Genomic DNA, 12,037 nt, shown 5'->3' on the forward strand with positions numbered 1-12,037 from the left:
TCATGAGTCATGGAAATAATTTTCGTAAACATCTTTTCTACTGTAGTCATACAAAACCACAAAATGTTATTGCGGCTGGTTCTTCAAAGCTTGCTGAAAAGATGGTTGGCTACACATCTGCATTGATGCGTGTTGTAGTAGCGTGTCGTCTAATACTCACACGTTTATTTATTTTTTTTTAATTTTGGGAGGAGTAAAATTTACAAATGTGGATTCAACAACCAGATGCATTTACATTTGTCTCGTTTTATTTGGAATGAGTCTCAGACCACTTCCTGATGTGGTCTGAGTGATCGGATTTAAATCCATCTTAAAAGTGTTTCAGAGGGCCTTTACACCTGGTCTTTACACAATCGGATAGCTATCCGTTCAAAGAAAAAGCACAAAGTGATCAGGTGTTAACAGGCCCATTGACATACATACACTGTTTTTTTATGGTCTCAAACACAGAAAGGAAGCAGAAAAAATGTATAAAGACGAGTGTGATTTGTATTTGCTCTGATGTATTGCTGGTGTTTTATTCATCTCAAATTGTAAGAAACAATAAAATTATAGAGCAGTTTTATACACTTTCAGCAGTTTTCTTGACTCAAAGTAATGTTTCTAACTCAAACACTAAAGTGAGATCTGTGCTGATGGTCCTCTAGCTTGTTTCAGGAGTGCCACTGTTAACAGTGAAACAAATTACCATTTTTGAAATCTACATGATATAAATCTCTTAACAGCTTTTTTTTTCATTATAGTTTGTGATCAACTGTTTCATGCAAAACTGAATTTGTTTATGCTTCGGTTTAATTTTTATATTATTCTGTTTTATTACATCATTTTTATAATTGGAAATTAAATATTTGTTCATATGACACAAAAGTATAAGAAAAGTTTATATTAAATCGACCAACAAACAAAATAAAAATATAATGAATTTGTAACTATCATTTCATCTATGAAAATATAAACAAAAAATGTAATGCAGTTTTAAAAATATTAGCAGATCTGCTGTTTCTACCACAGAACTTGAAGCTCCTCCCACAGCAATTCAACAGTGAAGCTCCTCCCACATGCAGTTCAACAGTGAAGCTCCTCCCACATGCAGTTCACCTATAAATGCTGGAATGTTCCCATCAAGTGAAGAAGACAGTTGAACATTGACAACATGAGTGATCCAGAGCCCTGCAAGATGGAAGATGAAGATACAAAAGAACAAAGAGGTTAGTGTTAATTCTTGATCCATCATTAATGATTAGGGGATAGTTCATCCACAAATTAAAATTAGTCCATGATTTACTCACCCTGAAGCCATCCTAGGTGTACATGACATTCCTCTTTCAGACGAATACAATCAGAGTTATATTTAAAAAACCTGGCTCTTCCAAGCGTGATAACCTGAACTGGGTAAAATCTAGAGCCTGAAACTGAAAATTTCCATGCAATCTTTTGTCAAAAAAAAAAAAAAAAAAAAGATCAGTGAAAAGTGTTTTTTCTAAATATTATCGGAGCTATTTTATTTACATTTATTTTATATCTGAATTTTTGCAACTGTGTTACTAAAGTTTTGAATGTGTAAATAAAGCAAAACCTAATTTAACTGATAAATGTTTTTCTATTGTTTCAATTTACAAGTTAAAAGTAACCAGAAGTTATTTTTCTGAAATTTTGGTAACAGGTTTGATAAATGCATTTAAAATAAAAAAAACTACAGTTTGTGTAAAAGCTTTTTTGTTAAAACTAAATCTGAGAGATTGTGTTGGAAACAGGGGATTTGTGCCAATAATTTATTTTTTTAAATAAGAACTTGAAAATCAATGTGCCCAATTCATGGAAAGTTCCAATGACATATAATTGATTTCATTTTGATATTCAAAATTCATCGTACCATTGTATTGTAGTTGTGTTCTGGTGTTATGTTAGTCTTCACTTCCTAATTATTATTTTTTACGGATGTTGTTGAAGATTTTATTATTCAGATAAGAAGTAATTTAGCTATATATTTGTATACTATCATTTCCTCTGTGAGTGACTTTGGTCCGACTTTTGGGGGCTTAAAGGAAGGCTTATGCAACAGAGAATGCTATTTCAGTAAAGTTACATGGTACAAACTATTTCTCAAAATAATCTATAGAATGGATTACCATATTTGGTACAAGGAAGTGTGTATATATGTTAGCTGGACACTTTTTCTGGAGGCGTCGTTCTGCAGAAGGGCACTCGGCTTTGTCTGATTAATAAACTGAAGAGAAAGAACTAAACCACAACAATATACATGTCAAACTTTTTTATTATTATTTCAGACTTAATGGAACAGAACAAGGAGATTGAAAAACTGAGCAAAGGAGAGGAGAAACAATATCATGTCAAAACTGGAGAAAAATCTTTGAGGAGAGCCAAAACTTCTTGCCTACATTGTGGAAAGAGATTCCCAAACAACAAAAGTCTTCAAATTCACACGAAGATCCACACTGGAGAGAAGCCATACACATGTAATCAGTGTGGGAAGAGTTTCACACGAAAAGAGACCCTTAATGATCACATTAAAATCCACACTGGAGAGAAGCCGCACACATGTGATCAGTGTGGGAAGAGTTTCACACGAAAAGGAAAACTTAATGATCACAAGAAAAGCCACACTGGAGAGAGGCTGCACACATGTGATAAGTGTGGGAAGAATTACACATACAAACAAACCCTTAATGATCACAAGAAAAGCCACACTGGAGAGAGGCTGCACACATGTGATAAGTGTGGGAAGAGTTTCACACAAAAAGGAAAACTTAATGATCACATTAAAATCCACACTGGAGAGAAGCCGTACACATGTGATCAGTGTGGGAAGAGTTTCGCACGAAAAGGAAACCTTAATAAACACACGAAGATCCACACTGGAGAGAGGCACACATGTCATCAGTGCGGGAAAAGTTTCACACAAAAAGGAAAACTTAATGATCACATTAAAATCCACACTGGAGAGAAGCCACACACATGTGATCAGTGTGAGAAGAGTTTCACACGAAAACAGCAACTTAATGATCACATTAAAATCCACACTGGAGAGAAACCACACACATGTGATCAATGTGGGAAGAGTTACATACACACAAACAACCTTGAGTATCACATGAGAATCCACACTGGAGAGAAGCTGTACACATGTGATCAGTGTGGGAAGAGTTTCACACAAAAAAGATACCTTAAAGATCACATTAAAATCCACACTGGAGAGAAACCACACACATGTGATCAGTGTGGGAAGAGTTACATACACAAAAGAAACCTTGAGTATCACATGAGAATCCACACTGGAGAGAAGCTGTACACATGTGATCAGTGTGGGAAGAGTTTCACACACGCCATCAATTTTAAATCACATCTGTTTTCTCATTCTGGAGAAAGACCATTTTACTGTGATCAGTGCGGAAAAACATATTTTTCATCATTTTCCCTGAAGAACCACTTGAAAGTTCACACAGAGAAGCCTCACATGTGTTCTTTGTGTGGAAAGAGTTTTAGTCAACCGAGTGCTTTAAAATATCATCAGAAAATACACAGTGGTGTGAAGAATCATGTGTGCTTTGATTGTGGGAAGACCTTTATTACAGATCATGCAGTGAAACTGCACCAGAGAATTCACACTGGAGATAAACCTTACAAGTGTTCACATTGTGACAAGAGATTCAGTTTTTCAGGAAATCTGAAAGAACACAAGATGATCCACACTGGAGAGAAACCACACACGTGTGATCAGTGTGGGAAAGGTTTCACACGAAAAGGACGCCTTAATATTCACAGGAAAAAACATAATAGAGACAAGCCACACATATAAGACCTCACATTGTCATTCTGGACAAAGACAGTACTTTTTGCATTACCCCAGAAGAACCACATAAAAGTTCATGTAAGAATTGAGAAATTAGGAAATGCTTGAAGTGCGACCAGACCCTGAGAGAACAAAAGGACCTCTCTGGAAATTAGCATTTAAACTCACCATTTGTGAGACAAAGTGTCACCTCAGAACACATCTCTCCCCCTCTTCCTCACTCCCCCTCTCACATGCTGAAACCACATGTAAATCACCCAAGAAAATGTATAGTTTAATGTGAATGATTACCACAGAGTATCTTTCATGTTTGGTATCATTTAAAATGTCACAGTGCGACTGGTACAATGTCTCATTTCCAAATAAGTAAAACAAAAGGTAATAAGGTTTTTAAGAGTTTATGAATAACTGACTTACAAAGGAAGGTGGTCTCTCAAGCAAATGGTCACACAACCTGTGATCGAAACGGCACATGTGGGTGACATTTCACTCGCTTCCTCTGATGCTCAATCTCAAAAGAAGACCAGAAAAGGTCATAATAAGAAAACTACAAATAGGATGACCAGAGTAAGAGAAATATCTGGGCGATTAAGGGATGTAGACATTTGAAATATACTAATGAATAAAAGAAATGATTGTGAACTGTGGATGACTTGCTTAAGGGAAAAACTTTAACCGCAACCACTCTTTCTAAAGACATGCTACTGTTGTCAGGGACAGGATGTAAACCCCCGCCCTGCCTGTTACAGCTTCCAAGAACCAAGACCACTGTTTATGATAAGAAGGTTTGCCCAAAGATAAGCACACCCTATATACTTAGAATTATGGTATGCTGTCGCTAGCTAAACGTATCCTGCTGTTATCTACTGAAATATTTTTGCTGTTAGCTACCGAAGTGTTTGCTGTTAGCTTAAGTGCTTGCTGTTATCTACTGACATATTTTGCTGTTAGCTGCTGGAGTACCGATGAAACCTTGCTATAAAAGAAGAAGGATCAGACAGACTCATTGCTCGTCCTTGCAACCAACCCTCTGACACGCCAGCATTTGTCAGAGGCAAGAAGCTTCAAGCCTAGCTAGTATCTATCTGTTAGTTAGTACTCGTTTATGATCTGTAACAAGAATTCCTTTTTCATTTGATTATTTTAATACATTTTGTTACATTTATTATAATCATCTGACTGGACCTTGGATCATTGAGTGCTAGTCACATTCCTTCAACTGGATCAGGAAGATCCTTTCTGGGGAGAACCAACATCAAGGGGTGAGCATTCTTTTGAGATAATAATAATTCACTGTTAAATTTGATTGATCAAACAGCCTAGCCAAAGAGGCAGCATATAACATGTAAACATATATAGTGATATATGTACGACAAATTGTTATAGTGCGAACACGGTTGAAGAGTACCACAAAAGGTAGACTTATAATATAAAGGGGAAATCTATTATTTCTATAATAGAATACGAATTTATATAGACTGATCACCTAACTCTTGAGGACACGACTAAAGGATAGGCTCTTTTTTAGTTACCGCGGGATTATATTGATGTCCTGAAAAGGATGTCTTATAATTTGGAACGGCATTAATCGTGAAAATCCATCGCAAACCCCAAAAGGTGCAACCTCTGAATGCAAATTTCTTTTGTTAGTACATGTTTCCATGTGAAAGGTTTGTCTAATGAAATGCAGCAGGAAGTTCGGGGCCCTTTTCTGTATTTCAGATTGGCCCGTGAGGCTGAGAGTGAGAGCTTCATGTTGTATGTTGGGTTTGCATCTTCTCTATTCCAGAGTATTTGATGTTTTGTATTGATTATCTTTGAATTGATTATGAAATTGGCATGATACATTTCCCCGGTGTTGAGGCAATAATTCTGTTAAACATCATCACTGCGTAAGAGACACTCAGAGTCAAATTAATAAAAAGAGAAGTATTTATTCTTGCAAGAATAGTTCCCACCCATCCTTACAGACCAGCTGCAGGTTTTAAGTGAGACCCAGAACAGGGGTTTCGAGTGACTTTATGACTACCTCCAAGACCGGGGGGGGGGGGGGGGGGGGGGGGGTCTCCTCACCTCACCTCTGAAGTCAGAGGTCACTGCCCAATCACCTCCTGTCTCACACAAACCTTCCAGCTTAATAAACATGATAAGGGAAAAACCAGGCTCTCTGTTCTCGTAATTCAGGAATACAGTTAAAGAGACCATACGATATTTCAGTGCAATGTTCATTATTAATCAGTCAATATTAAAATTTCCTCAACACCGGCATAATAAATTGTTACGTTTGATTATTATAACTGACGTTGACATTATTTTCATTGAAGAGTTAAACGGAATAGTCAAACATTCGCTCATAATTAATGATCCACATTCAGTATATCATTAAAAACCTTTTCATTTATGGAGTCAGATAAAATAACGAGAGAATACATATTCAAATGTATTGCATTTAATCAAAAAATACTTTGCCTTGAGAAAAGGACAGTAACACGTTAAGACCTTCCGTGCTGGTCGGATGCCTCCATTGAGCCGATTTAGCGCAAGCTTACATTCATATAAAGGAGAAGCCTCACATGTTTTTTTAATGGTTGTTTGTGGAATACAAATTCAAGATTGTGTTTTAGATCCACTGATTCTATGGCCTGACATGACATCACATGATAAACTAAGGTGAATCACATTGGATCGCACTGATACAATGTGAAGGTGAACATGATGGTGTCAGTTACTGATTCAATTGAACAGAGATTCCAGTGACGGTCTCTGATCTTCTTTCTGGGAGTCAGGCTATGTATGAATGTTTACATGTTACCAGTTGCCATTCAACCAATCAAAGAAAAGATTCATGCTGCAATGCATGCTGGGTGCCAACATAGATCAAAACTCCAAGCATGCATTGCAGCATGAATAAATTATGCAGTTGTCCTATTGTCTTCAATTCCAAATCTTACTTATTTACTCTTTTTTTTTGCTGTTGTTTGACTTTTTAGTAGCTTGTTTTGAGATATTCAGTGTTTATGTTTATCTAAATAAAAGAAATGTTGATTGTCACCATTGTTGAGTCTTGATGTCTAAATGTACCTCAATGCTCAATGCATCATTGGGAGATGATTTCTGTTCTAACAGCAGTTTAATATTATTTCAGTAATGTTTCATAGATTGAAATGATAATACAACTAAGCTAAAATAAGCTAAAATTTCCTGGTCCCAAAGAAAGACGGGGGTCTCAGACCCATTTTGGATCTAAGGCATCTGAACAAAGCGCTTATGAAACGCCGGTTCAGAATGCTCACAACCAGCAAAATCCTCGCGTAGATTTGCCAGGGGGACTGGTTTGTGTCAATAGATCTGAAGGACGCTTATTTCCAGATTCAAATAGCGTCACGTCACAGGCGATTTTTGAGATTCGCCTTCGCGGGCCAGGCATATCAGTACACAGTCCTACCGTTCGGCCTGTCCCTTGCACCCCGTACATTTACGAGGTGCATGGACGTGGCGCTCGCGCCTCTGAGACTTCAGGGAATGCGAGTCTTGAACTATTTGGACGATTGGCTGATTCTAGCTCGGTCCCGACCAGAGCTCATAGAACACAGGACCATGCTACTCAAACACCTCGAGAATCTTGGTCTCACAGTCAACTGGGCGAAGAGTTCGCTGTCTCCCAGCCAGGAGATTTCCTTTCTGGGCACAGAACAGAACTCGCTGTCTATGACAGCGCGACTATCGCCAGAGCGCAGGCTGAACATTCAGCGCTTCGCGAAATACTTCCGCTGCGGCACCATAGTCCCGCTCAGGAGATTTCAGAGGATGCTGGGCCTCATGGCCTCAGCGTCATCAACACTCCAGCTGGGTCTGCTCCGCATGCGCCCACTGCAGTGGTGGCTGAAAGCGAGAGTACAGCCTCGAGCTTGGGCCTCCGGTCATTTTCGCCTCAGGGTCAATCAGGAATGCGTCGCAGCCCTGAAGCCTTGGGAAGCGAACGACTGGTACCAGTCAGGTGTAAACCTGGGGACTTCCTCGAGTGTGCAGGTGGTGTCCACGGACGCCTCCACCTCGGGATGGGGAGCGCTGCTCGAGGGCAGACCGTTCTTTGGCCAGTGGTCAGAACGGGAGAAGCTCCTACACATAAACTGCCTGGAAATGATGGCAGTCGATCTCGCGCTGAGGCGCTTCTGTCCCCGAATAAAAGGCCATCACGTCTTAGTCCGCTCGGACAACATGTCAGTGGTGGCCTACATAAATCGCCAGGGCGGCGTCAGGTCCCAAAACCTTTACAGGCTAACGGAACGCCTCCTGGTGTGGGCCCAACACAATTTGCGCTCACTGAGAGCAGCACATGTGCCCGGCCACCTGAACCTGGGTCCGGACAGATTGTCCAGGAACAATGTTCCAGCAGGAGAATGGTCTCTGCACCCGCAGACGGTCATTCTGCTATGGGAGACATTCGGCAGAGCGCAGGTAGACCTGTTTGCGTCTCAAGAGAACGCTCATTGCCCGAAGTTTTTCTCCAAGAGCAGGGATGCGCTGGCCCACGTCTGGCCCCGTTGCCCCCTCTATGCTTTTCCCCCCGTCTCGCTCCTGCCTCAAGTGCTGGATCGGATAAGGGAAAATGGATGCTCAGTGCTCCTCGTGGCGCCACTCTGGACGAACCAAGCATGGTTTCCGGTCCTGATGCAGCTGACGAGCACTGCCCCATGGCGTATACCGATGAGGAAGGACCTCCTCTCTCAAGCCAGGGGTTCAATCTGGCATCCCTACCCGGAGCAATGGTCCCTGCACGCATGGGCCATCAACGGGTACCCGCAAACCTCCCCGAGGGAGTGCTGAACACGATCACACAGGCTAGAGCACCGTCTACCAGGCGGCTCTATGCCTCAAAATGGTCGGTGTTCTCTGGATGGTGCAAAGCACACGGCTTTTCACCTCCTGACTGCGGGATTAAGGAAGTTCTCTCCTTCCTTCAAGAGCTACTGGATAAGGGCAGAACCCCATCCACGCTCAAAGTATATGTGGCGGCTATAGCGGCGTTCACAGAACCTACGACCGGCCGGTCACTGGGAAGAAATGATCTGGTCATCCGCTTTCTCAGGGGAGCTAAGAGGCTGAATCCTCCCAGACCCCCCTCAGTCCCCATATGGGACCTTTCCACGGTTCTGGAAGCCATGAAAGGTGCCCCATTCGAGCCAATCCGCTCGTCGGATATGAAACACCTGTCGTTCAAAACAGCGTTTCTCATGGCTCTCGCTTCAGTGAAGCGCGTAGGGGATCTGCAAGCGCTCTCTGTGAGCGCGACATGTCTGGAATTTGGGCCAAATGACTCAAAAGTCATACTCAAACCAAGACATGGATATGTTCCCAAGTCTCTCAATACACCGTTCAGAGCCCAGGTTATCTCCCTATCCGCTCTGCCGGTCTGTAGCGAGGAAAGGGACGTGAGCTTCCTTTGCCCATTCAGGGCATTAAGAGCTTATGTGTCTCGCTCGTCAGTTTTCAGACAGACTGAGCAGCTTTTCGTTTCGTTCAGCGGGCGTTCTAAGGGACTAGCCGCTTCGAAACAAAGCCTATCCAGATGGATAGTCGATGCTATAGCGCTGGCATACGCGTCATTGGGCCTCGAGTGCCCTATAGGCGTTAAAGGGCATTCCACGAGGGGTATGGCCTCATCGTGGGCTTGGTCTAGCGGAGTTACACTTCAAGATATCTGTATGGCGGCAGGCTGGGCCTCCCCGTCTACATTTATCAGGTTCTATAACCTGGAAGTTCCCGCCTTACAGGCCAAGCTGTTGTCGGTTAAATAAGTATTATCTGCCCCGAACTTCGGCTCAGAATGCTGCATCCGCTTGAGCACGGCTCGCGGCCGACTAAAGGTAACATGGGCAACTAAACCTGTGATTGTTTGCACCGTTCAGGCTGAGTGCTTCACCCTGGCTGTGTGGAACACTTAAGTGACTAGCTCCCTTAGGATGCTAAATGTCATTGAGAATGATGCTTCCAGCCTCTCTTCTCGGACTCTGTGTGAGTCCCTGGTGATTGTGCACTATATGAGCCCCGGGCACATGCCCTTCGGACTTTGGTGTCGGATCCCAGCACGCACGGCATTTTGCATTGTGTTCCCCTAGTGTAAGATATTACGCAGTACGAGAGAACCTCTCGTAAGAGAACGTACTCGGTTACTAACGTAACCTCGGTTCTCTCTAGAGAGGGAACGAGTACTGCGTATCTTGCCGTGCATGCAGTACGCTGGTTCGCTTCAGCGATGAAAACCAGAGTATATCAGCCCATCGAGCCGTATTTATAAGGCTAGGCCACGCCCGTTACGGCGGGAGCGTGACGCAATGGGCGCGAAGCGCCCTCATTGGACTGTCACTGAATGGCCTCTCTTGATAGGCTGCTGCAATTGCCACAGGCCAGCCAATAGGCGCGCTAAGCCGCTGTGCCTATGTCTGCTTGCTGTTGCAATGCGTTTTGCATTAATACAAAATTAAAGGGATAGTTCACTTTGAAATTAATTTTTGATATGTTTTAGCTTACCTCAAGGGCATCCAAGATGTAGGTGTCTTTGTTTCCGCAGTATTTTCAATTTTGATATTTTTAGGTCAAACCGTTCTTGTCTGTCAGTCATATAATGCAGGTTTATGGGGTCCACCTCAAAGAGCATGCACAGAGAAGTCCAAATTAAACATGATTTAATGACTCGTAAATGTAAGTACACATTGATGGCCTAAGACACGAAACGAGCGGTTTGTGTGAGAAAACGAAAAATTATCGAGCTAATTTTTTTTTTGTCGTGCGATTAATTTATTTATTGACTATCGCGACAGGCCTACTAAATAGTCTCACTAAAAAATGCTCACTACAGACTCGAAATCCAGGGGCTGTCGGAAACGAAACGAGCGGTTTGTGTGAGAAAACGAACAGTATTTATATCGTTTTTACCTCTTGTAATCACAGTCACGTCCAAGTACTCTGAGAGCGCAGGCGCTTCCGTCTGCGCAAGCGCCGGCAAGCGCCGGAAAGCCCCGGAACGTTGTCTGTTGATATACCAAAATCGTCTTCCATTGCGATTTCCTGTATATCTAAATATGTTTAGATCTTCACAGTGAAAGGTAAAACTTCCGAAATCTCTGTGTAAACAATGAGTGACGTACACGCGCGAGAGATCACTTCCGGGGCTTTCCGGCGCTTGCCGGCACTTGCGCAGACGGAAGCGCCCGCGCTCTCAGAGTACTTGCACGTGACTGTGATTACAAGAGGTAAAAACGATATAAATACTGTTCGTTTTCTCACACAAACCGCTCGTTTCGTTTCCGACAGCCCCTGGATTTCGAGTCTGTAGTGAGCATTTTTTAGTGAGACTATTTAGTAGGCCTGTCGCGATAGTCAATAAATAAATTAATCGCACGACAAAAAAAAAATTAGCTCGATAATTTTTCCGGCGCGATCATTTCCATTTGCATGCTGTTTGTTTTTCTCGTCTCTCTCTCTCTAGCAAAGAGACTGGATGACAACTCTCGGTTCCTTAGCGTAGGAAGAGTGAACTAGAGCTTATTCTGCCCGAGCCCGAGCGATATTTCCGACACTATCCGACGTGCACTCCCAACGCAATAGAGTGCTGCGCGGCACTAGATCTGATGGCCGAGACTCCGAGCGCGGGCGGTATGCACTCACTCGGTGTGTGTGGGTTATAAATAAAACGATTCGCGGGACTCCCGCGAACTAGAAATATCTATGAATAAAACATAAAAACTAATAGATTTTTATTCATCTGTTGCAGAAAAGCAACAAGAACAACTAAAACAAAATAGAAACGATTTACAGGCCAGAGTTTCTATTCATAACATTTTATTCATAACAACGCTATAACATCGCATTGAGTGATGTAGCCAATCACAGTTATATGTGTTGCTTCTGATTGGCCATTGCGTTCAAGAAGTCATTTAAGATAGACTCCCTTTTTGGTATTTATTCAAGTGCATTTTTTGTAACAGAGACTGTTCTCTGCAACAGATTGACTCCGGTGCAGTGTCCATGCTCCGGCAGCTCACACACCCACACCAGTCACTTCGCCCCAAACGATCCTGTGCTGTATGTGGAGCCTGAAACTGATGTGGTGGTGGTAGTCAGAAACTACTGGACTGTCCCTCACAGGTTCAAATGCGTAACCCATGCCGTTAAAAGTGCTCATTTTCGTCTGTGGCCTTTTTCACGGAAGTTAGAGCGCACATC

General features: G+C 42.3%; 2 protein-coding genes across 3 annotated transcripts in view; one reads left to right on the top strand and one right to left on the bottom strand.

Annotated features, from left to right (window-relative positions):
* LOC130077301 (uncharacterized) overlaps positions 1 to 12,037 on the bottom strand; it is a 235,097-nt gene that overhangs the window by 128,941 nt on the left and 94,119 nt on the right. The window lies entirely within an intron of this gene.
* Positions 2,284 to 4,145, top strand: LOC130077296 (gastrula zinc finger protein XlCGF57.1-like). The gene has a single exon (XM_056242491.1). The coding sequence runs from the start codon at positions 2,294 to 2,296 to the stop codon at positions 3,815 to 3,817; it is 1,524 nt and encodes a 507-aa protein (XP_056098466.1). The 5' UTR covers positions 2,284 to 2,293; the 3' UTR covers positions 3,818 to 4,145.

The sequence above is a fragment of the Rhinichthys klamathensis genome, unplaced genomic scaffold, assembly GCF_029890125.1.
Source record: "Rhinichthys klamathensis goyatoka isolate OS25496 unplaced genomic scaffold, OSU_Roscu_1.1 h1tg000727l_1, whole genome shotgun sequence".
Lineage (NCBI taxonomy): Eukaryota > Metazoa > Chordata > Actinopteri > Cypriniformes > Leuciscidae > Rhinichthys > Rhinichthys klamathensis.

Excerpts from the sequence above, each read along its gene's own strand:
- LOC130077296 (XM_056242491.1), top strand. The coding sequence starts at position 2,294 with ATGGAACAGAACAAGGAGATTGAAAAACTGAGCAAAGGAGAGGAGAAA.